Raw genomic sequence first — 22329 nt, forward strand, 5'->3', positions numbered from 1 at the left:
GAGTGCGGGGCTCGTGGAGCTCTGGGGCTGCTGCCCACCCAGGGCAGGGCAGGTCAGTGCTGGGGTCCATCATAGCACCCATGGCGGGTGTGGGGCAGCACTTGGGTGCCGCGGGTGGCTGGCAGGGTCCCACAGCAGCTGCAGGGCTCTCGCCGGGTTGGAGTGGGGGAATTTGAAGGGGAAGCTGCCGTTGGAGCCGCACAAGGGGAAGCCGCCATGTTCAGGGGCGGGTGCAGGTTGTTGCGCGGGTAGGGGACGGTGAGGGGTGCAGCCCTGCTGTGTGAGCGAACCGCACTTGGGTGCAGGCAGATGCTCAGCCAAACCCAAGTTAATGCTCTTGCGTGAGGCCGTCAGCGAAAGCTCAGCACCAAAACCAAAACTCAGCCCTGTTTCGGCTGGAGATCGGGCTGGTAAGTGGCTGAAACAGCCTGAACGCAGCAGAAAACCCGACTACGACTCAACCCCTCGATGCTCTAAACACCCGCAGCCATCGGGGTCTGTAGAGCTCCACCCACGGCCGCTCCGCTCCCAGGTGCTGGGGCTTCACTGTGGCCCCCAGCTGCTGCTGCGCCTCCATCCTGCCCAGGGGATGGAAGGGCTCCCCGGGGAGGTTCCGATCACAGGCCCCCGCTGCCCCTTGCCAACGGGCCTGCAGCACCTTCAGCATCTCATAGCACCGCCTGGCCATCTCCTGGGTGGACTCGAAAGAGCAGAGGAGCCCCACGACCAGCTCCCCTTGGTCCGTGGCCATGGCTGGGGGGTGGTGGGGTGGGGTGGGGCGCTCTGGGGTGAAGGCTTCATGTACACAGGGTTCTGCACCCTGTCCCTGCTCAATGCCTCCGCACTCGCCCTGCAGAGGAGGAGAGAGAAGAGACCCCTCTGCGCCCTGGACCCCAGCAGGGCCCACGGGCAGCACCTGACGGGGGGATCACTTCTCCTCCGCATCCTTAAGCCAGGAGCAGGGCCCGATCCTCAGCATCCCCAGCTGCGCCGGGGTCCCTGTCCCGGCCGTCTCCCTCTGGGTCCTTCTCCTGGCCATCTCCCTCTGTCCAGGGGGACCTGCAGCCACTTCAACTGGGACAGGGGTCAGGCGCCAACACACCCATCGGGGTGTATCAGCCACCACCTCCCCCCGAGTTTCGTGGGTGCCAGCCTGTCGCACTGGCGTTGGGCACTGAGGGGGTAACACCCCCAGCTGCGGGAAGGGTGGATGAACCACAGCACCAGGGATAGAGAAAATACTGACTTTTTTATTGGTTGACAAGAGGGGCACCCCAGGGGATTCCCGGCCCCACACTTCCCACCCATTATGGGAAATTGCTGAAGCGGACGCGGCGCAGCCGGCAGCAGCGTCTCCAGCAGTCCTTCAGGCGGTGGCAGAGCCGGGTGCAGCAGTGACACAGGCACCGTCCTAGCGGGCACAGCCCTGGGGACGCCTGGTCACACTCCCTATTCAAAGGCTCGCTGTGGTGCTGCCTCTCCTCCTCCAAGGTCTTGACAGTGTCCAAGAGCTCCAAGTAGAGCTCCCTCTCGTCTGTGGCCTTGGCTGGGGGGCTGCTGGTGAGCGGCTGCACGTTCACGGGGCTCTGCGCCCTGTCCGTCCTCCCTTCCACATCCATGGGGGTGCTCCTGCCTGAGCCTGGGGGGCTGCTGGTGCTTGGCCCCATGGAGTTGTTCTCGCCCGGCCCCATCTTGCTGTTTCTCTTCACTTCCGCCAGGCTCCCCCTGCCGAGCTCCACAGGGCTGCTCCTTTCCTTCTCCTTCACACTTCTCTCTGGTCCTGTGTCCTCCTCCTTGTCCATGTCCCCATCCTCAGCCTTATCCGTGTTTGCATCCACCCACGGCCGCTCCGCTCCCAGGTGCTGGGGCTTCACTGTGGACCCCAGCTGCTGCTGCGCCTCCATCCTGCCCAGGGGATGGAAGGGCTCCCCGGGGAGGTTCTGGTCACAGGCTCCCGCTGCCCCTTGCCAACGGGCCTGCAGCACCTTCAGCATCTCACAGCACTGCCTGGCCATCTCCTGGGTGCACTCGAAACAGTGGAGGAGCTCCATGATCAGCTCCCCTTGGTCCGAGGCCATGGCTGGGGGGCTGCAGGGTGAAGGCTGCGTGTGCACAGGGCTCTGCGCTCTGTCCCTGCTTTCCCTGGGGACCGGCTCTTGATTGGTCCTTCTAGGCAGTTCCTGTGGGGGCTCCTGGCAGAGGGCTGGCCCTGGCTCCTCCACCCTCCCCTTCACAGCCCTGGGGGGATGGCGGGGTCCTGAGCGGTCGAGTGCTGCCAGCTCCACCATCGCACCAGGCCAGGGCTCTGGGAAGGAGTAGAGGGAGCTGAAGGAAGAGGAGCCTCCGTCTGTCATGGAGTCCATGGTGGCCAGCGGGGCCCGTGGGGAGAGGGGCTTCCTGTTCAAGGCCTCCGCACTCGCCCTGCAGAGGAGGAGAAAGAGACCCCGCTGCACCCCAGACCCCAGCGGGACCCGCGGGCAGCACCCCTCCTTGGCCGGTGGGCAGGGCTGCCCAGCGCAGGCAGGGGCAGGGCACGGGGTGAGGGTCTGGGGCAGCATCTGGGGTCTCCCCCACACTCACCGCTTCTCCTGCTTGGGCCGGGATTTCTCCATTCCTCCATCCACTGTCTGAGAAGCTGCGGAGGGAGGAGACAGAGTGAGCGGCCAGCAGCTGCCGGCACAGCCCCGGCTCAGGGCTGCCGTGGGGTGTTGGCCGTTTGCAGGGTGCTCCATGCTGGGGCCACTCACCGCTCTGCTTCTCTGTCCGGGCTCCTGTCTTGCTTGTCTGACGCTTCTTCTTGTTCTTCTTCCACCACTTCTGCAAGGTCCCCAGGAGCTGGGTGAGACGGGAGCACCTCCCAGTCCCACACCACAGCCCCTCACGGCACCCCACACCACCCCATGCCATCCCTCGCCACCCCACGCCGCAGCACAGTGTGGTGCAACAGTCACCTACCTGAAGCCGCTTGCTCTGCAGCACAGATGAGAACACGCTGAGCCCCATCACGATCAGGAAGAGAGGGCCCAGGGGAGACACAGCGTCGGAGCGCCCCATGGCACCGACTCCGGTGTGGCTGCGGTGCTCCCAGTCACCAGCACAGAACCGCAATGCGGCTCCCCAGTGTCCTCCTGGGTCCCCAGTGACGGGACCCGCAAGACTGCTGGGGTGTCAGAGGCCGAGGCTGCAGTCTGCCCAGACAATGCCAGACTGCGGTGCCCAGCATCCACTGACGGCTCCAGTGGGGACCGCGTCCCCCTTTTATAGTGTGGCAGGGTGGCACGTCCCCCTTTGTGACATCGTGGGGCAGTCAGAGCCCCGCTTTGTGACATCACAGGGCAGTCAGGGCCCCCCTTGGTGACACGCAGCAGGGGATGAGGAAGAGCAAGAGAAGGAGGGCACTTGCCCCAAGCTGCCAACAGGACTATTTCATAGCACGAACATCACATTTAATATAAATTATAAAGTCTGCTGTGTAGTTCGACTCTCCCGTGATGGCGGTGGTCCAGAGAACTCCTTGCCGCAGTCTCGGACCCCTGAGCCCTTCCCTTCCTCCCGAAGCTGCAGCGCTCGCAGTGTCCCCCATTGGCTGTCCCCTGCTGGGAGTGCACGGCTTCCTGCTGATGGAATGGGCTGGGTGTAGTCCTTGGGTATTTTATATTGATATTGGGATCGACACTGCTTCTTTAGCATTATTAAGGTTAATTCTTTAGTTTTATCCTATTAAATCTATTTCTATTGCAACCCTCCTGTTTCCTTGTTTTTCCCCAATTCCCCTTCCCGGGTGGGGAGGGGTCATCAGGTGAGAGAGTAGTTGTCTAAAGAACAAGAAATTGTGGTGGGTTTCTCAAACCATAACAAGAAGGGAGGGAGAAGGAGGAGAAAAGGAGAAGGGCCCCACCCCTTCAGGGAATGCTTTGGGTGGGAAGGGACCTCTAAAGCCCACCCAGTGCCACCCCCTGCCCTGGGCAGGGACACCTCCCACCAGCCCAGCTTGCTCCAAGCCCCAGCCAACCTGGCCTTAACCCCTCCAGGGATGGGGCAGCCACAGCTTCTCTGGGCAACCTGGGCCAGGGGCTCACCGCCCTCACAGCCAAGAATTTCTGCCTCAGATCTCAGCTCAATCTCCCCTCTTGCAGTGGAAAACCCTTCCCCCTCGTCCCATGGCTCCCCTCCCTCATCCAGAGTCCCTCCCCAGCTTTCCTGGAGCCCCCTGAGGGGCTGGAAGGGGCTCTAAGGTCTCCCCGCAATCTTCTCTTCTCCAGGTTGAACTTTTACAGATATTATTTAGTATTCCTGCTGAAAAATGAGAACCCCTGTCTGACCCTCTGGTTTCATTTCAGTCAGTATCTGGGAATGATTTCCCACAAAAGTGCTTTGACCATTCCTGGGGGATCAGCTTTCCTGGTAGGAAAAGCTTCTACTCCTCCTGAGGGTTGATCCATGATTACCAGCAGGTGCTTAACGCCTTCCACAGGAGGCACGTCAGCATAACCCATCTGCAGCCTTTGGAATGGGAAGTATGACCACGGTTGCCCTCCAGCCTCCTGCTTGGGTTTTGCACCGGAAAACTTCCAACCTGTGGGCCAAGAACTCACAATCCCCTTTACTGCCATATGTCTTCCGGGGGCTGTCCACCTTTTCTCAATCTGGTTAAAAATTGTCACCCGTGTTGAGGAATGGCTACATGAGAACGGACACGGCGCCATGCAGGATTGTCAGAAGTAAGCTATGCCTGCCTGCATGGAGAATTCCGAGTCACGCTGATAAGAAAGATGCTGAAGGCCGTGCTGACCTTCCTTAAGTCAGATAAACAACTTTGAGAAAGTAGACTGTGAGAGAACAGGAACAAACCTGGACCCAAGAAACTGCATGTAGGAGGAGTATGAATAATGTAATCTTTAGCGCACAGCCAATAGTTGTAAGACAAATAGGCATATCTAAGTATAAGAGTATAAAAGTCTGATGAAGCTGCAATAAAGCTGAAGCTTGCTTTATCACTCATATTGAGTCGACTGCTTGTTTCCCTCGCTCGTCGCAAGTGGCACCCGAACAGGGACCCCCATTCCTTGTTCTCCACCGGACAGCGAGCTCGGAGAAGCACTGGTAGCAGCGAGCAGGGAGCAGAAGATCAGTGACAAGACGTGTCTGATCCGTGCTTGGACCCAGGATAATAAAGAAGGGGTTCGCCGTCCGAGTGAAGGCTACCAAAGGGAAAGGCTGCAAATGACCGGATAATTAAGAAGGTCTACACAACGCGCGATGAAGAGAGAGGTAGCTTTCGAAATTTTAAAATGCTTTTTAGAAAAGCGGGGAGTAAGCCCTTTAGGCGCAGCTATGGTCTAAGAGAGGGATTGAAACACCAGTGAAACTGTTGCTCAAACTGATTAAATTGGGCAGGAGATGGGGCAACAAATAACAAAAGAAGAAGGGGCTATATTAAGACTTCTCCTGCATATCCCCTCTAAGAGAGGGGTGAAATACGATGAGCGTATGCTCCGAAGGTTGTTAACCTGGTGCAGAGAGAACGGATTCGCACCAGAGCCCCAGACAGCTTTTAAATCAGAAATATGGGAGGCTGTTGGGAAAAAACTGTGGGAAATGATAAGTAAAGGAGACAAAGAGGCATCACCGTTAGCGACGACATGGTGGTTGGTGTTATCGACCTTACAAGATATGAAGGTGGAGCAAGCCACGGCAGCCGGGGCTTTTGCAGCATTACAACCCACGGGAGGGGGATCGAACAGGCCAGGTCCGAAGGTCTGGGACGATCCCCTGCTGATCCCCTCTGCTCCACCTGAGGCTGATGGAGGAGGCAGAATGTCAGCAGAGACGGACAGAGCCAGAGCTGTTTGCTCCTGACATTGCCCGCCTCACCCCCTCCCCTCCCCAGTCGTCTCCCTGAGATAAAAGTGCTGGTTTTGTATGTCTGCTGTGTAAGTGTGTGTGGGCGCCCGCTTATACCTGCTGATCAGCATGTGTGCTACTGTTTGCTTTTTGTTGTGTGCAGTGTCGTTAGGTGACTCCACTTGAGCAGGTGTTCTGCCCAGTGTGGTACTGTTCTCGTATGCAACTAGGGCTGACACTCCGTCAAGTGAAGAAGTTTGTGTATACACCGTGTTTAGACGTAAGGCGAGCGCGCCCCAGGCAGATACACCAGGATGGGCTGTAGAACCGATGGAAGTCCTGAAATATTGGGGGAGTTTTCACGAGCCGACACATTTACACTCTCAGAAACGGCTTGCCCGCGCAGGGCATATTGCTGGTTGTTTGTTGTTTGTCTATAAGATCATGGTTGATTGGGAAAAGGAGTTGAGCCAAAATCTGTAGGATGCTCTGTAGGAAAATGAGAAACTTAAGGAAAAATGAGAAACTGAGCTCTTGTTGCAAAGGCAGACTTTTATGTCAGTCGTAAGTGAGGGGAAAAAAAAAAAAAAAGAAAAAAAGAGAAAGAAAAAAAAGAAAAAAAATGAAAAAGAGAAAAAAAAGAAAAAAAAAGAAAAAAAAAGAAACCAAACAGGAACAATTAGATGGGAAATGTGCCACGTTACCACAAAAGTATGCCATAAGCATTACGAGAAAGCATCAGAAAAAGAGAAATAGGACACCTGATTCAAAGCTGTACTATAGAGATATGTTTTTGGTTTTTTCCTATATGTGTCTATGTTATTGCATGCCTTAGTAGATTGCTCTGTGTTATGCCCTGCGAGACTAAAATGAACCCAGCAGAAGCGGTCTCCTGAGCAAGGGGGTGGAATATGGGAAAGCAACGGCAGATCGGCGAGGAGGATTGTAAATACACTCAAGGGACTCGCACCTGGGTGCTGGAAAACACATATATCACACCAATCGTTATTCAGTCTCGGGTGCTGGCAAGAAAAACGTTTGGATGACATAAGCCTGTGATGGACTCACAGACACCTCATCTAGCTGCTTGAGAATCTTGGCCTGTTGTGGAAGAAGATCAAAGCACAGTACCAGCAAGAACAGGGAGTCCGCATGCGCTCCTGCTAACGAGGACTCTTTTGCTGCCAAGGATTCGTGATAACAAGGACTCTCTTGCTGCCAAGGATAAGTTTAACAATGCTACTAGTACCGCTATTTCTGAGTTGTTGCTGGATGTAGATAGTATTCGATATGCGATGTTGCAAAACAGAACTGCTACTGATTTTTTGCTTTCAGCTCACAGACATGGTTGTCAAGATTTTAAAGGACTGCATTGTATGAATCTAAGTGACCACTCCAAATCCATCCATGCCCAGTTGCAGGAACTGCACCGACCGAACCAGCAACTTGTGGAGACCACTGGGTGAAATCTCTTTGCTGGCTGGACTTGGGGGTGGGGTTGGTTGAAGCAAATTATACTCATTGCCTGTGTGGAAGGAATTTGTCTGTTATGTTTAGTATGCTGTTTGCCGTGTGTAATAAGCATTATACGATCAGTTGTAAATGCCGCTTTGCATCGTACCCTCGTACGAGTTGTAGAATATGTTGCTCTAAAAACTATGTGTGTATCCATGAGAACCCGACCTTCACAGAAGCAGCTAAGACGGGATTACAACAATGTAGTCACGTATCAGACAGCCGCTGTTAGCAAAGCTGGATCATGAGTTTGGTGAGACTCGCTGCATACGCTGGCCACGCGTGCAGCGACTCTGGCCTGTACTTTTCTACTCAGTCCAGTGCAGGAGAGTCTGGTGGGACTTGCTGCGTGCACTGGCCACGCGTGCAGTGACTCTAGCCTGTACTTCTCCACTCAATCCAGTGCAGGATATAAGGGGGCTGTCTCGGGTCAGAGACGGGGAGAGAGACATGAGCACACTTTGAAGGTACAGAGGCTTTAATTAAAGAAGTATTGCACTGGCTTGGCATTTTGATAGCGATAATTATTGTAGTGAAAATTGCATATCATTGTATTTTACGCAACCTACTACATGTTAACAATACCGTGTTGATTGTACAATCAGTACAAAAAGAAAAAGGGGGAATTGTTGAGGAATGGCTACATGAGAACGGACACGGCGCCATGCAGGATTGTCAGAAGTAAGCTATGCCTGCCTGCATGGAGAATTCCGAGTCACGCTGATAAGAAAGATGCTGAAGGCCGTGCTGACCTTCCTTAAGTCAGATAAACAACTTTGAGAAAGTAGACTGTGAGAGAACAGGAACAAACCTGGACCCAAGAAACTGCATGTAGGAGGAGTATGAATAATGTAATCTTTAGCGCACAGCCAATAGTTGTAAGACAAATAGGCATATCTAAGTATAAGAGTATAAAAGTCTGATGAAGCTGCAATAAAGCTGAAGCTTGCTTTATCACTCATATTGAGTCGACTGCTTGTTTCCCCGCTCGTCGCACACGCGTCCATGTGTTTTATCACAAAACCGCCTAGCCAAAGCCATTGAGTATTTTCTTGGTAAGACGGGGCTTCCCCCAGTAGTCCAAATTCCAGTTTCATCTTTCGTGGAGGAGGGAGGGATCCCGAGTGCAGGGCCCCATTCCATTTTTACAGAGCAAGGCAGCGTTACATCTGTCCCTGTCGTCTGACCAATGGAAGACACGTCTCAGACAGACATCAAGTAGGTGAGCCCAGCGATTCTGCTCAGCTTCGCTGTCATCTTCCATTGAGAAGACAGTTTTTCACTTCTCCTCTGGGTGTTGAGCCAAACCTAGAGGAAGGCTCTCTCCAGCAGGCTCCTGAAAAGACCAAAGTCCCCCCTCCAGAAGCCCATGGTGGCAGTTCTGCTGGCACCCTTCCTTGCTTCCCTAAGAATCAAAAACTCTGTCATTTCATGGTCACTGTGCCCAAGACGGCCTCCAACATCACATCCCCCACAAGTCCTTCTCTGTTCACAAACAGCAGGTCCAGCAGGGCTCCTTCCCTAGTGCGTTCCCTCACCAGCTGTGTCAGGAATTTATCCCCACACACCCCAGAAACCTCCAAGACTCTTCCCTCTCAGGTGTATGGTGTTCCCAGCTGATATCTGGTAGGTTGAAGTCTCCCACCAGGGCAAGGGCCAGCAATCGTGAGATTTCTCCCACCTGCTTACAGAATATTTCACCTGCCTCTCTGTCCTGGTTGGGCAGTCTATAACAGACCGTCATATCAGCCTTGTTGGCCCTCCCCCTCATTCTTACCCAGAAACACTCAACCCCAGTGTTTACCATCATTAAGGTCTCGATGTTCACAACACTCCCCAACATACAGGGCCACCCCACCTCCTCTCCTTCCTTGCCTGTCCCTTCTGAAGGGTTTGTAGCCATCTAATGCAGCACTCCAGTCGTGCGAGTCAGCCCACCACGTTTCCGTGACAGCGACTACGTCATAGCTGTCCTGCTGCACAATGGCTTCCAGCTCCTCCTCTTTGTTGCCCATGCTGCAGGCATTGGTGTGGAAGCACTTCAGCTGGCCTACTGGTCCTGACACCTTTTTGCTGGAAGAAGGCTTCACTCCTACCTGACCATTCCCAGGCGCAGCTGTAGCTTCTAACCATCAACGACCCTTGTGTCTCTGCTGCCGGATTCATCCCTTTCCCCCTTCAAATCTACTTGAAAGCCCCTTTGATGAGCCCTGCCAACTCCTGTGCAAGGATCCTTTTCCCCTTTTGAGGCAGGTGTATCCCATCTGTCTCCAACAGGCCTGCTGTCCTGTCAAACCATGCTGTGATCAAAAACCCCAAAGTCCTGCCGCTGACACCAGGCTCGCAGCCAGGTATTGATCTGCTGGCTCTTCCTGTTGCTTTCCTCATCCTTCCCTGGGCCTGCAACGACAGAGGAGAACACGACTTGCGCTCCTGAGCCCTTTCCTAGTCATCCCAAGGCCCAGAAGTCTCTCTTGATCTCCCTTGGGATTCTCGGTAACAGATCATCTCTGCCTGTCTGAAAAATGAGGAGCGGTTAATAATCGGAGGCGGGGGAACACCGCCGCGTCCTGTGAGGGAACCCCCGAGCGCCGCCATCAGCCGCCGCTGTGGGCCGGGCTGGGCCGGGCCGGGGCCTGCGGCGGGGCTGCGCCCGGCTGTGGGGCGGCTGAGGGCCCGGCGCCATGGCCTGTGCTCCAGAGCCCTCACCAGCTCCCTTGCCCTTCTCTGGACACACGGAATGGTGGGAGAAATAAGTTCCGGTCCGAATGAAATAGGCTCAGGCAGAATCCTCTGGGAGGCACATTTTTGTTCACGCTCTTGCAAGAGCGGGTGACCTAGCAAGTAGGCACACTTTCCGTTCTTGAAACACCACACCTTTTTATTTCCTAATCCCGGCCCAATTTTTCCCTCCCCTGTTTCCCATTGGTTGGGTACTCCAGGGTTCACAGTCTGTGCGAGGCGCCTGAAATTCTTCCCGCATGTCCTGCCGCTGTTTGCTTCTCTTTATGCTACACCTAAAGGCATTATCTGACTGGTTGATTTCTTTCCTTTTTGGTAACAAAATTGCTTAAAGTCATTAGCCCTGGTTAAATGTATGACTACCCTTCCAGACGCTAATCCAGTAGGAATCAGTTTGTCCTTTTGTCTGTGTGATAAGAGATGTTCTACAAGCCTTTGCTGGAGCCTCTTTGTCTCAGTCATTCCCTTACCGTGTCACCTCTGATGGAAACGGCTTTTCTCCTCTGCAAAAGCAAGACCTGCCTTTCTTACAATGGGAAGTGGCAAAGGGAGGAAAGTCGTGGCGTGAGAGAAAGGCAGTTTAATACGCAAAGCAAAAGCCGCGCGCACAAGCAAAGCCAAACAAGGAACCCGTTGGCTGCTTCCCATTGCAGGCGGGGGTTCAGCCGTCTCCAGGAAAGCCGAGCTCCGGCAGCGTGACGGTGACTTGGGAAGACAAATGCCATCACTCTGAACATCAGCCCTTCCTTCTTCTTTCCCCAGCTTTATATACTGAGCGTGACGTCAAATGGCACAGAATGTCCCTTTGCTCAGTCGGGGTCAGCTGTCCTGGCTCTGTCCCCTCCCAACTCCCTGTGCCCCCAAGGCCACTGAAGAAGCAAACTTTCATGCGTTTGCTTGGAAGCCTATGCTGTTGGGAATGGCAAGAAATCTACCCACACCTTTCTTCGTCTAGGTTTGGCTCAACACCCAGAAGAGAAGTGAAAAACTCTCAATGGAAGATGACAGCGAAGCTGAGCAGAGCCCCTGGGCTCACCTACCTGATGTCTGTCTGAGACGTGTCTTCCATCGGTCAGACGACAGGGACAGATCTAACGCTGCCTTGGTCTGTAAAAAATGGAATTGGGCCCTGCACTCGGGATCCCTCTGGAAAAGCAGAACCAGCACCTTCAACGGCCAACCCTCAAGGGAGGACACACTGGAGTTGCAAAGCGCACTGTGGTGCCTGTCGCGTTAAAAGGGCTGTAGTTTCGATATTTGTCTGTCAGAGTCCCAGGACTTTCACTGATTTACTATCAGAGTCCCACCACAGGACTTTCACTGAATCAGATTCACAAATAATCAAAATTAGTTACTTTATTGAGAGCGACAGTTGCAGATTCGAGATTGCCGTTGAGAAATTCACTGACTACAATAGCGCTAATTACTTAAGGTTAATATTGCTAGCAAAAATAACGACAGTACAACAACCCGGGGTAACATTCACCAGAGGGTGAAAGGCGCAGCGCTTACCCAGAAAGGCGTCCCTGCCTGGGGCGGAGGGAGAGAACACAGCCCGTCGACTGGTCCGTCACGTATCAAGTTTCTTCTCTCCCAATTTAACAGTCATTTTCTCCATCCTTTTATCCCCAGACTTACAAGGTTTCCCTCCCCTAGGTGACGTGTAGTATGATTGGGGTGGAGAGACGAGTGCTGTAGTCATATATGTTTAGCATGATCTCTAAAAGCTTCATTAGCATATACAGGGGCGTCAACTTTAATATGCATTTCACAGGTAAGGAGGCAAAGGTCAATTACCAGACATGGCAGCCTCTCAAGGAAACAAAGAGCTACACGAGGTCTCTTGATTTTACTGTCTCTGCTGATGAAAAGCAGGGCTGTCCTGGCTCCCCAAGACTACCCCGTCATTTATGTAGCCTGTGATAGCCAGACAAGCCTTCACTCCCCTGGGTTGCACAAGAGATAGCAAAGCCAGTCTTAATTGCTCTTTGAGCACAGAGACTTCACCTCATTATCCACATTCCACAGGTGCCTCAGGAAATTTGGCAAGTAGCTGGAGCGACTTGAGATCAACTTATGGAATCCTTGCAATACTGGCTTTACCCCAAAATGTCATGTGACTATGAGAGGTCTTCTTTCATGCTTGGGCGAGTGTAACAGTCGCCTGATGTCCCTGAGCATCGGGTACCTGGGATTAGACCACTTGATCCGTGAAAATGTGATGAGGGCTCAGTTTCTCAAGAACTTCTCTACCTTCCTGAAAAGAATGAGCTAACGGTTTGATTCTCTCAACTTAAAAGGAGCCAGAGTAACCTTGGAAGAAGGCTGTGAGCTTCTGCATTCTCTCAGCTGCTTGACAAATGAAAGCTCTCTGTCTGAAATCGGTGTCGAGAATTTTTTCAGCCTCCACCTTCCTGTCTTCAGCAGTGCCTTGTTCCACCAAACTATGGCCAAGTTCCACAGCCTGGTCATCCTGACTTTCAATTACAACTGCATCTCTGACGAGCTGCTGAACACCCTGCGGGAGCAGAGTGCTCATTCCCTGTGCACCTTGAATATCAAATGTCATATCCACGACCCTCATGGGCAAGTGCTCAGAGGAACGTTGTGGGCCAACTTGACCAAGAGAGCCCCAAAACTCAGCGTGAACCTCTTCTTTGAAAGAGTCACGAAGCACGATCACCTAGCCAGGATCCTGCTAGCGGAGATGCCAGTCAGCAGCATAAGAGTCTGCGGAGCTACAGTTTCAGAGACCCAGGCTGGAGAATGAGACGCACCCTCACCAACCTCCTCCCAGCCTCCTGGTGTGTTCTGCAGGTACGGGAACCCAGAGTGACATCTCACCGCGGTATCACAAAGCTAAGCAAAGTGATCCTCCAGGCCTTCTGCATAGCAGCGCTCAGCAGGAGGAATTCCTGACCACTTCAGTGTTATGGCCAGAGGGTCATTTTCATAAGCGAGCCACTGCGGTGTTCCACTCTAGCCTGGTTGAGGTCGTTGTCCTTGTCCAGTTGCGATGCCCGTTATGCCAGTCTTCACTGTCAGGCTGATGTCAGGTTGCCCTCATAAAAAGCTGAAACACCCAAAATACTGGTGCTGGGATGTCAGCTGTGAGCAAAAAGAGTTTTACAGGCAGGAAAACCTCAGTTTTGTGAAACCGCTTTAGGCTTCTTCTACTTAGACATGTTCACGTTTAGTAACTGGTAACTTGCTTATCCTTTCCGATGTTTCTGAACCCCACCCTTTTGCAGGGAAATGTGCTTATGAGGAGAGGAGTCTGTACCCTGTTTGCTTGTGGAGCTGTAGCCTGCGTCAGCCTGCACTCGTGGTTCTGCTCCCTTTTGGCAACACACAAACGTCTAGAGCGGATGTAAATTAACTGGTGCCCATGTCAGAGCCCTGTGGTGTCACGCAGGATGTGCCACCAAAGGTGTGCGACAGCCTTGACCCGCGTCAATGAGCATCAGGTCTTTGCACGCCTGAGGGAAGCACACGGCCTGATGGTTGCTGACAGCGCTCTTTAGGTTCTGTTGCGCTGCAGAGCTTCCAAGGAACAGCCGGGATCTGCAAAGCTTTCTAGAAATTGTCTTTGGATCTACTCTCGTACCGGGGATAATTTCCAATATGTCAAGTAAGATCATGGCATGAGCTGAGGGTGCAGCATCTTCTAACGGTAACAGGAGTTGTCTATCTCTCTGGGTGGGGTGTAATGCACGAGGGCCCCCCCCATCTCCACGGGAGAGTTGGGATTACCGTAGCATCTACTGTTGTCGTTACCCAAAACTGATTCTCTGCTCCTGTCAAGGGACAAAATTGATCTGCTGACAGTCCCTTCTGTTGGTAGTATTGGGAAATTTGTTTATTGAATTCTAGTTACTGCGCTCACCAGTTCTGTTGAGTAGCACTAGCAACATTTGTTCTTTTTGGAAGGAATTAACACTTCAGTGGAACAATGACCATGAGCTGCTGGACGATGAGCTGCTACAGGTCACCTTGTCATGCCAACGGCTGTTCTTTCTGGAAGTGTGGGCCTTTCTAAGTGTCACCCCTGTGGAGAGGCTGCTCCAAAACCGGGCAGAAAGGAAATGCAGTTTGGCTACTCTAAAGGTAAGACTTTGTGCTTCAAAACTCCCATTCCCTTCCTCTCTCCAATAGCCAGAGAAAGGTGAGGTCCCCAGGCCCAGAGAAAGGGCGCTTACGGAAATGCTAACATAACTACCTTCCCTAGATTACGTTTTAGCATTGTAACGAGCCTGAGAACCACTCGCAGAAACGGGGCTTTCCGACCTCCTCAGCCAGGTACAGAATGCTGCAGAGGCTGAACAACAAGCCCCAGCAGTTCCACGAGTCCTTCCTAGGCTGGGGGTCCCTCTGTCTCCTCTAGTTCAAGCTGGGGATTCTGAGTCACCTGCCAGCCCCGGCGCTTACGTCTACGCTTTAGTCGAGGCCGGGGGGTTGAATCCCACTAAACTGCAAAAAGATGGAAGCACATCTCACTCTTTAGGGATGCTGTGTTGAACTGGGCCAGACCACGACTGTGGCTGGTGTACACCATGCTGTCATGCTGCTTTGCATGCCAGATGCGGAATTCAGTGGATCCTCCCCGATGTGTGCAGCTCCCAGGGGTGCCTCGCTTCTGGGGGTAAAAGGAACCTGGCTCTCCCCAGAGATTCTTCAGCAGGAGATGGTGTTTTCCGTCAGTTTGGAGTGAAAACAGTCACACCTCAAGATTTTACTCCAAGCCAAGGCATTTGGCTTCTCTGGGTTCCTCATTAGTCACAGAGGCTTCTTGTTGTCATGAAATGTAATGGGCTGAGCACGCTCCGTGTATGTGAGAGACACGACCGACATTCATTCGTACAGGTCGGGATTTACACAGCCTGATAAGAGCCTAGTGAAGAGGCCCACAGAATCACAGAATGGCAGGGGTTGGAAGGGACCTCTGGAGACCCTCCAGTCCAACCCCCTGCCAGAGCAGGGTCACCCGGAGCAGGTTGCACAGGAACGCGTCCAGGTGGGTTTGGAATGTCTCCAGAGACGGAGACTCCACCACCTCTCTGGGCAGCCTGTGCCAGGGCTCTGCCACCCTCACAGGAAAGAAGTTCCTCCTCATGTTTAGGTGGAACTTCCTATGGTCAAGTTTGTGCCTGTTACCTCTTGTCCTGTCACTGGGCACCACTGAAAAGAGCCCGGCCCCATCCTCCTGACACCCCCCCTTTCAGTATTTCTAAGCGTTGATAAGATCCCCCCTCAGTCGTCTTTTTTCCAGACCAAAGAGACCCAAGTCCCTCAGCCTTTCTTCATCAGAGAGGTGTTCCAGTCCCCTCATCACCCTGGTAGCCCTTTGCTGTCCCCTCTCCAGCAGTTCCCTGTCCTTCTGGAACTGGGGAGCCCAGAACTGGACCCAGTACTCCAGACGCAGCCTCCCCAGGGCCGAGCAGAGGGGGAGGATGACCTCCCTCCACCTGCTGGCCACACTCTTCTTGATGCCCCCCAAGATGCCATTGGCCTTCTTGGCCACAAGGGCACATTGCTGGCTCATGGTCATCCTGTTGCCCACCAGGACTCCCAGGTCTCTTTCCACAGAGTTGCTCTCCAGCAGGTCAGCCCCCAACCTGGACTGGTGCCGGGGGTTATTCCTCCCCAGGTGCCGCACCCTACGCTTGCCCTTATTGAATTTCATAAGGTTCCTCTCTGCCCAACTCTCCAACCTCTCCGGGTCTCTCTGTATGGCGGCACAGCCTTCTGGTGTGTCAGCCACCCGCCCCCCCAGCTTTGTGTCATCAGCAAACTTGCCGAGGGTGCACTCTATCCCTTCGTCCAGGTCATTGATGAATATATTGAAGAGGACTGGACCCAGTACTGACCCCTGGGGAACACCACTCGTCACTGACCTCCAGCTAGACTCTTTGCCCCTAGTCATGACCCTCTGAGCTCTGTCTTTTAACCAGTTATCTGTCCACCATATCTATGTCCATTCATTTAACCCACGCCTCCTAAGTTTCCCTATGAGGATGCTGTGGGAGACCGTGTCGAACGCCTTGCTCAGCTCTTGCACACTATTTACAGGAGGTTCAAATACCTGATTGACTCAGAGATTAATTATTTTGCTGTCGTCTACCCAATGGTATAAACCAGAGGAAGCGAGAAGAACACCCGGTGCCCTCTGCAAGCAATGAATGCATCCTTTGGAGGGCTCTAGGAAGGGATTTGAATCTCAACAGCAGTGCCTCTGAACGAGAGAGACCTTTACAGCAAGACAGAGGCAAGGGACAAGGTTGCGCTCCACGCGTTAAAATGTTGGACTTGGGAACGGGCCCGCTACATCTCCAGCATCATTTCTTCTTGCCCTTGCTTTGTTTTTCCTCGCCAGAACCAAAGGAAGCAGCAAGCCCTTTTCCACCCTTACGGGCATCTCTAGGAAAAATAAGGCCCCCTCTTTCTTCAGCACCTCTCATTGTAGAGCTTCAAACACCTTACCAATGAAGCCCAGCGCGCTGTTTCCATTTTACAAAGAGGGAAACTGAGACGTGGGGTGATGTCCTGGTTTAACTTCAGCCACCAACAAAGAACCAGGTGGCCACTCGCTCGCTTCCCCCCCGCCACGGGAGAGGGGTAGAATGGGAAGAAAAAGGCAAAACTCGTGGGTTGAGATCAAGGCAGTTTAACAGAACAGAGAAGGAAAGCGGAAAACCACAACAATAACGCTGTTAGAGGAATGTACAGAACACCATTAATGTACCACTGCTCACCGACCGGAGCCGGGAAGCCCCCAGCCTACCCCCCAGCGGGGATCTCCTGCTCCCTTTTCCAGCCAGCTCCCGGCTATAGACTGGGCATGGCTCGCATGGTGATGGTATGGAATACCTGTGTCCCGTGCCAGCTCCTTGGGAAAATTGACCCTATTCCTGCCAGAACCGGGCGTTATCCACCCTTTGTTCTATACCTTCAACGTCATGCCCAGATCTTACACTTTCCAATGAATTACCACCGCTTTTCCCTGTCTTTGATATATACACACATCTATAGACATACAGCTATCATAGAATGGTCGAGGTTGGAAGGGACCTTTCAGATCATCAAGTCCAACCATCAACCCAACACTGACAAAAACCACCGCTATCCCATGTCCCTCAGCACCACGTCTGCCCGGCTTGTAAATCCCTCCCGGGATGGTGACTCCACCACTGCCCTGGGCAGCCTCTTCCAATGACAACCCTTTTGGTGAAAACGTTTTTCCTAATATCCATCCTAAACCTCCCCTGGTGCAACTTGAGGCCGTTTCCTCTTGTCCTGTCGCCTGTTCCTTGAGAGAAGAGACCGACCCTTAGTCTCTGGGCCATCCCTCGACAATGTCCGTTGAGGTTGAGTTCATTTAACCCATGGCTTTGGGCTCCCTCTGTCAGAGCAGTCTCTCAGGGCAGGGGAGATGGTGTGTGGTGCTGGACTCCTGCATGCTGTATCCAGAGCTCGCCGCTGGTGTAGCTGGTGCGGACCCTGCCCAGGTTCCGCAGGTTGAAGATGTCAATCTTGAGGAAGTTGCTGGGCACCAGTTGCTGAGATCAGGTGTGATCCCATCACCGCTGCGCTTTACTCACGTTCATCAAAGTCCATCTGCCATTGTTTTGAGTGATTCTTACTGGAGTCCCATTGGTATGGCATCTAGCAATTCTAATAATGATGACATAGAGTGGCAGGGCTATTTAGCAATTAACATCACACAAATTGATTCATTGGCTTGTCTCACCCACAGTCAGATCCCCATGACCATGTGAGCCGCCTTCTGGATGCGGGGAAGGCTGTGGACGTTGTCTCTCTGGACTTTGGTAAGGCCTTTGACACCGTCCCCCACAGCATTCTCCTGGAGAAGCTGGCGAATCGTGGCATAGACAAGTGTACTCTTTGCTGGGTTAAAAACTGGCTGGATGGCCGTGCCCAGAGAGTTGTGATTAGTGGGGTGAAATCCTCTTGGCGGCCGGTCACCAGTGGTGTCCCTCAGGGCTCAGTTTTGGGGCCAGTTTTGTTTAAAATCTTTATCAATGATCTGGATGAGGGGACTGAGTGCACCCTCGGTAGGTTTGCAGATGACACCAAACTAGGTGGGAGTGTTGATCTGCTTGAGGGAAGGAAGGCTCTCCAGAGGGCCCTGGACAGGCTGGATGGATGGGCCAAGGCCAATTGGATGAGGTTTAATAAGGCCAAGGGCCGGGTCCTGCATTTCGGTCACAACAACCCCAAGCAACGCCAGGGGCTTGGGGAAGAGTGGCTGGAAAGCTGCCCCGCAGAAAAGGACCTGGGGGTGCTGGTGGCCGGCCAGCTTACCATGAGCCAGCAGTGTGCCCAGGTGGCCAAGAAGGCCAACAGCATTCTGGCTTGTATGAGGAATAGCGTGGCCAGCAGGAGTAGGGAAGTGATCGTGCCTCTGTACTCGGCACTGGTGAGGCCTCACCTGGAGTGCTGTGTTCAGTTCTGGGCCCCTCTGTACAAGAGGGACCTTGAAGTGCTGGAGCGTGTCCAGAGGAGAGCTACCAGGCTGGTGAGGGGTCTGGAGACCAAGTCCTATGAGGAGAGGCTGAGGGAGCTGGGCATGTTTAGCTTGGAGAAGAGGAGGCTGAGGGGAGACCTCATTGCCCTCCACAAGTCCCTGAAAGGAGGTTGGAGAGAGGTGGGTGTTGGCCTCTTCTCCCAGGTGAATAATGACAGGACCAGAGGAAATGGTCTGAAGCTGCGGCAGGGAAGGTTTAGATTAGATAGTAGGAAGAATTACTTCACTGAAAGAGTGGTCAGGCACTGGAATGACCTGCCCAGGGAGGTGGTTGAGTCACCATCCCTAGAGGTGTTTAAGAAACGCCTAGATTTGGCACTTCAGGGCATGCTCTAGTGGCAGAGATTGTAGGGGGTTTTTTTGTGTGTGTATGGTTGGACTCGATGATCTCAAAGGTCCCTTCCAACCATGAAGATTCTATGATTCTATGAGGTGCATATCAGAGCTCCCCATCCTTCTGCATCACCGTCCAAGTGCCCCCAGGGCCTTAGAGAATCATAGAAGGTGTTGGGTTGGAAGGGACCTTTAAATGCCATCTAGTCCCACCCCCCTGCAGTAAGCAGGGACATCTTCAACTAGATCAGGTTGCTCAGAGCCTCATGAAGTCCCTCCTTGAATGTCTCCAGGGATGGGGCCTCCACCACCTCTCCAGGCAAACTGTGCCATTGTCTCACCACCCTCGTTGTAAAGAACTTCTTCCTAATGCCTAATCTAAACCTGCCCTGCTCTAGTTCTCTCTTCCTTAAGTGAAAGCAATCCCAGAGATGGGTTTGCTTTTGCCCGAGGCCGGACTAACCCAGACTGTCTTCCCTGACATACTCTTCATGTGCACTACGGGGACTTTATCCCCTTCTACGGTACGTGGAAGTTCTGATTGGGCAGGACCAGTCAATTATTAGAACCCCTGGTGTGAACTAGCCAGGTGCCCTTTGCTAACTGTGGCCCACATGGCCGGGCTCTGCAGCGTCTACGAGGTGGACGAGAGCTGCAAGAGCCCCCGGCGGGTGCCGGGCAGGCAGGCGGGCAGGGAGGACACTGGGGGTCCAGGGGAGAGCCGCACGGAGGGGGAGGTGGGTGCCAAGGCAGGGGGCTGTCCCCGGCACTGCTGCTTGTGCCACCACAATGACCTGCTGAGGAACGTGGGCTACGTCGCTGGCTGCTTCTGGCACCACCGAGCCTCCCAGTGCTGGACCGGTGAGAGGAAGAAGGTGTCCAAGGTGATGGACTGCTTCTTCATGTGCGTCTTCTTCCTCATGGTCGTCCTCATGAGTGTGCTGGTCCTGGGCAATGCTGCATGATGGCCCTGTGGACTCACTGCCCCCAGGGACAGTGGTGGCCACGGGTGCCCCATGGGGGTGGCTCATCCTGAGCACCCCTTGGCCCTTCGTGGACCTGCAGGGTGGAAGCTCCACCAGCGCCAGGGAAGAGGAGCCTGAGAGCGGGAACCTGACTCGGCCGGGGCTGCCCCAGCTGCAGGGTTGAGGGGTCACGGCCCCCCGAGCAGTTGTCTGGGTGGTGACGTAGAGAAATATAGATGTAGAATCATAGAATCACAGAATGGTTTGGCTGGGAAGGGACCTTAAAGATCATCTCATTCCACCCCCCTGCCCTGGGCAGGGACACCTCCCACCAGCCCAGCTTGCTCCAAGCCCTGGCCAACCTGGCCTTGAACCCCTCCAGGGATGGGGCAGCCACAGCTTCTCTGGGCAACCTGGGCCAGGGGCTCACCGCCCTCACAGCCAAGAATTTCTGCCTCAGACCTCAGCTCAATCTCCCCTCTTGCAGTGGAAACCCCTTCCCCCTCATCCCATGGCTCCCCTCCCTCATCCAGAGTCCCTCCCCAGCTTTGCTGGAGCCCCTTGAGGGAGTGGAAGGGGCTCCAAGGTCTCCACGGAGCTTTCTTTCTCCAGGCTGAACCTGCCCAACTCTCTCAGCCTGTCCTCACAGCAGAGGGCCTCCAGCCCTCCCAGCATCTCCGGGACCTCCTCCGGACCACATATATATATATATACAGAGACACCTTCCGCTCCTCCTGTGTCCCCACCGGTGCCTGCCACCCTGCCTGGCCAGGGGCCGGGTCTGCTGCAGCCCCCCGAGACGCCACTCCAGTGTCCGGCAGCCCTGCTGAGGGTCCCAGGGGAGTAGGGCAGCCCCCACCCCGTCCCCTCCGGGTGCTGGCTGGGGCCAGGATGGTGCCCAGGAGGGACGGAGGGGTCTGGCCCTCGACGCCTTTGGTGACAGAGTGCGGGGCTCGTGGAGCTCTGGGGCTGCTGCCCACCCAGGGCAGGGCAGGTCAGTGCTGGGGTCCATCATAGCACCCATGGCGGGTGTGGGGCAGCACTTGGGTGCCGCGGGTGGCTGGCAGGGTCCCGCAGCAGCTGCAGGGCTCTCGCCGGGTTGGAGTGGGGGAATTTGAAGGGGAAGCTGCCGTTGGAGCCGCACAAGGGGAAGCCGCCACGTTCAGGGGCGGGTGCAGGTTGTTGCGCGGGTAGGGGACGGTGAGGGGTGCAGCCCTGCTGTGTGAGCGAACCGCACTTGGGTGCAGGCAGATGCTCAGCCAAACCCAAGTTAATGCTCTTGCATGAGGCTGTCAGCGAGAGCTCAGCACCAAAACCAAAAACCAGCCCTGTTTCGGCTGGAGATCGGGCTGGTAAGTGGCTGAAACAGCCTGAACGCAGCAGAAAACCCGACTACGACTCAACCCCTCGATGCTCTAAACACCCGCAGCCATTGGGGTCTGTGGAGCTCCCCCTGCCCAGGTGGGGACTGTCCCCTGGAGCAGGGACCCCTCTCAAGGGGACCCCTCGAGGCTGAGAGACACCGTACCTTTGCATACCTGTGACATTTAAGATACATATGGGAAACCGACGTCATGACCTTTGTATCCCACCCAAACCCCGCGTGCGGTAAATAGCGGAGCATTTCCTGCCGATCCATCCGGGCTTACGGAATATCTCACCCCCCTGCATTTACTGATCCGTCCTCAATAAAATAACGACTCCATCAGCTCTGGCTGAGTGACCTCTGGCTCTTCTCCTGCGACAGCGATGGCGGCTGGTCCGCGCTCACCCTGCCCGACAGCCTGTGCCGGGGGGGGCTGGGCCCCTCGTCCCCATCCCTGCCCCACACCCCACAGACTGGCTGTCGGAGGCCTCGGGGCTCATGCCATCTTGTCACCGGTGGAGGGGACTGATCAGCTGGTGGGGAGGGGGACGGTGGCCAAACCCGGGGGGACACCCGTGGGTGATGGGGGAACCTGGGGATGAGAGCCGGAGGCGCTGGGGCAGCCGGAACAGGGTGCGGGGGACACAGAGTGCCCTCGGGCTGGCTGGGATGGCGCACAGACGCTGGCAGCAGGGATGGCCGTAGCGAGGGGAGCGCGGGGGGGCCAGCAGCACCGCCCCCGGCTGAGTGCAGGGACCCGGCTGGGGGGACATGGCGAGGGGAAGGAGCCGCTGTCCCCGCGGGGAGCCCCGGGGCGAGGAGGGAGCCCGGCCAGGGCAGCCCCAGCGGCCGAGGAGGAAGGCAAAGGGGCCAGGCAGCATGGAAAGCGCAGGGCAGCGGGGACGGGTGTCCCACCGAGACCCCAGCCCTGCGCCAACTCCGCTCAGGGGTGTAAGAAAGGCAGGTGTTGCTTTTGCAGAGGAGAAAAGCCGTTTCCATCAGAGGTGACACGATAAGGG

General features: G+C 54.7%; 1 protein-coding gene and 1 pseudogene across 1 annotated transcript in view; both read left to right on the plus strand.

Moving 5' to 3' along the window:
* The first annotated feature begins 11095 nt into the window (after nt 1–11095).
* Nucleotides 11096–16234, plus strand: LOC128913831 (F-box only protein 39-like; annotated as a pseudogene).
* A 3359-nt stretch (nt 16235–19593) lies between these two features.
* LOC128902168 (neuronal acetylcholine receptor subunit alpha-10-like) overlaps nt 19594–22329 on the plus strand; it is a 48364-nt gene continuing 45628 nt past the window's right edge. The window contains exon 1 of the mRNA XM_054184622.1: nt 19594–19902. Within this exon, the coding sequence (XP_054040597.1) occupies nt 19594–19902 (309 nt within the window). The remainder of the gene's footprint in view (nt 19903–22329) is intronic.

The sequence above is a fragment of the Rissa tridactyla genome, chromosome 1, assembly GCF_028500815.1.
Source record: "Rissa tridactyla isolate bRisTri1 chromosome 1, bRisTri1.patW.cur.20221130, whole genome shotgun sequence".
Classification (NCBI taxonomy): Eukaryota; Metazoa; Chordata; class Aves; order Charadriiformes; family Laridae; genus Rissa; species Rissa tridactyla.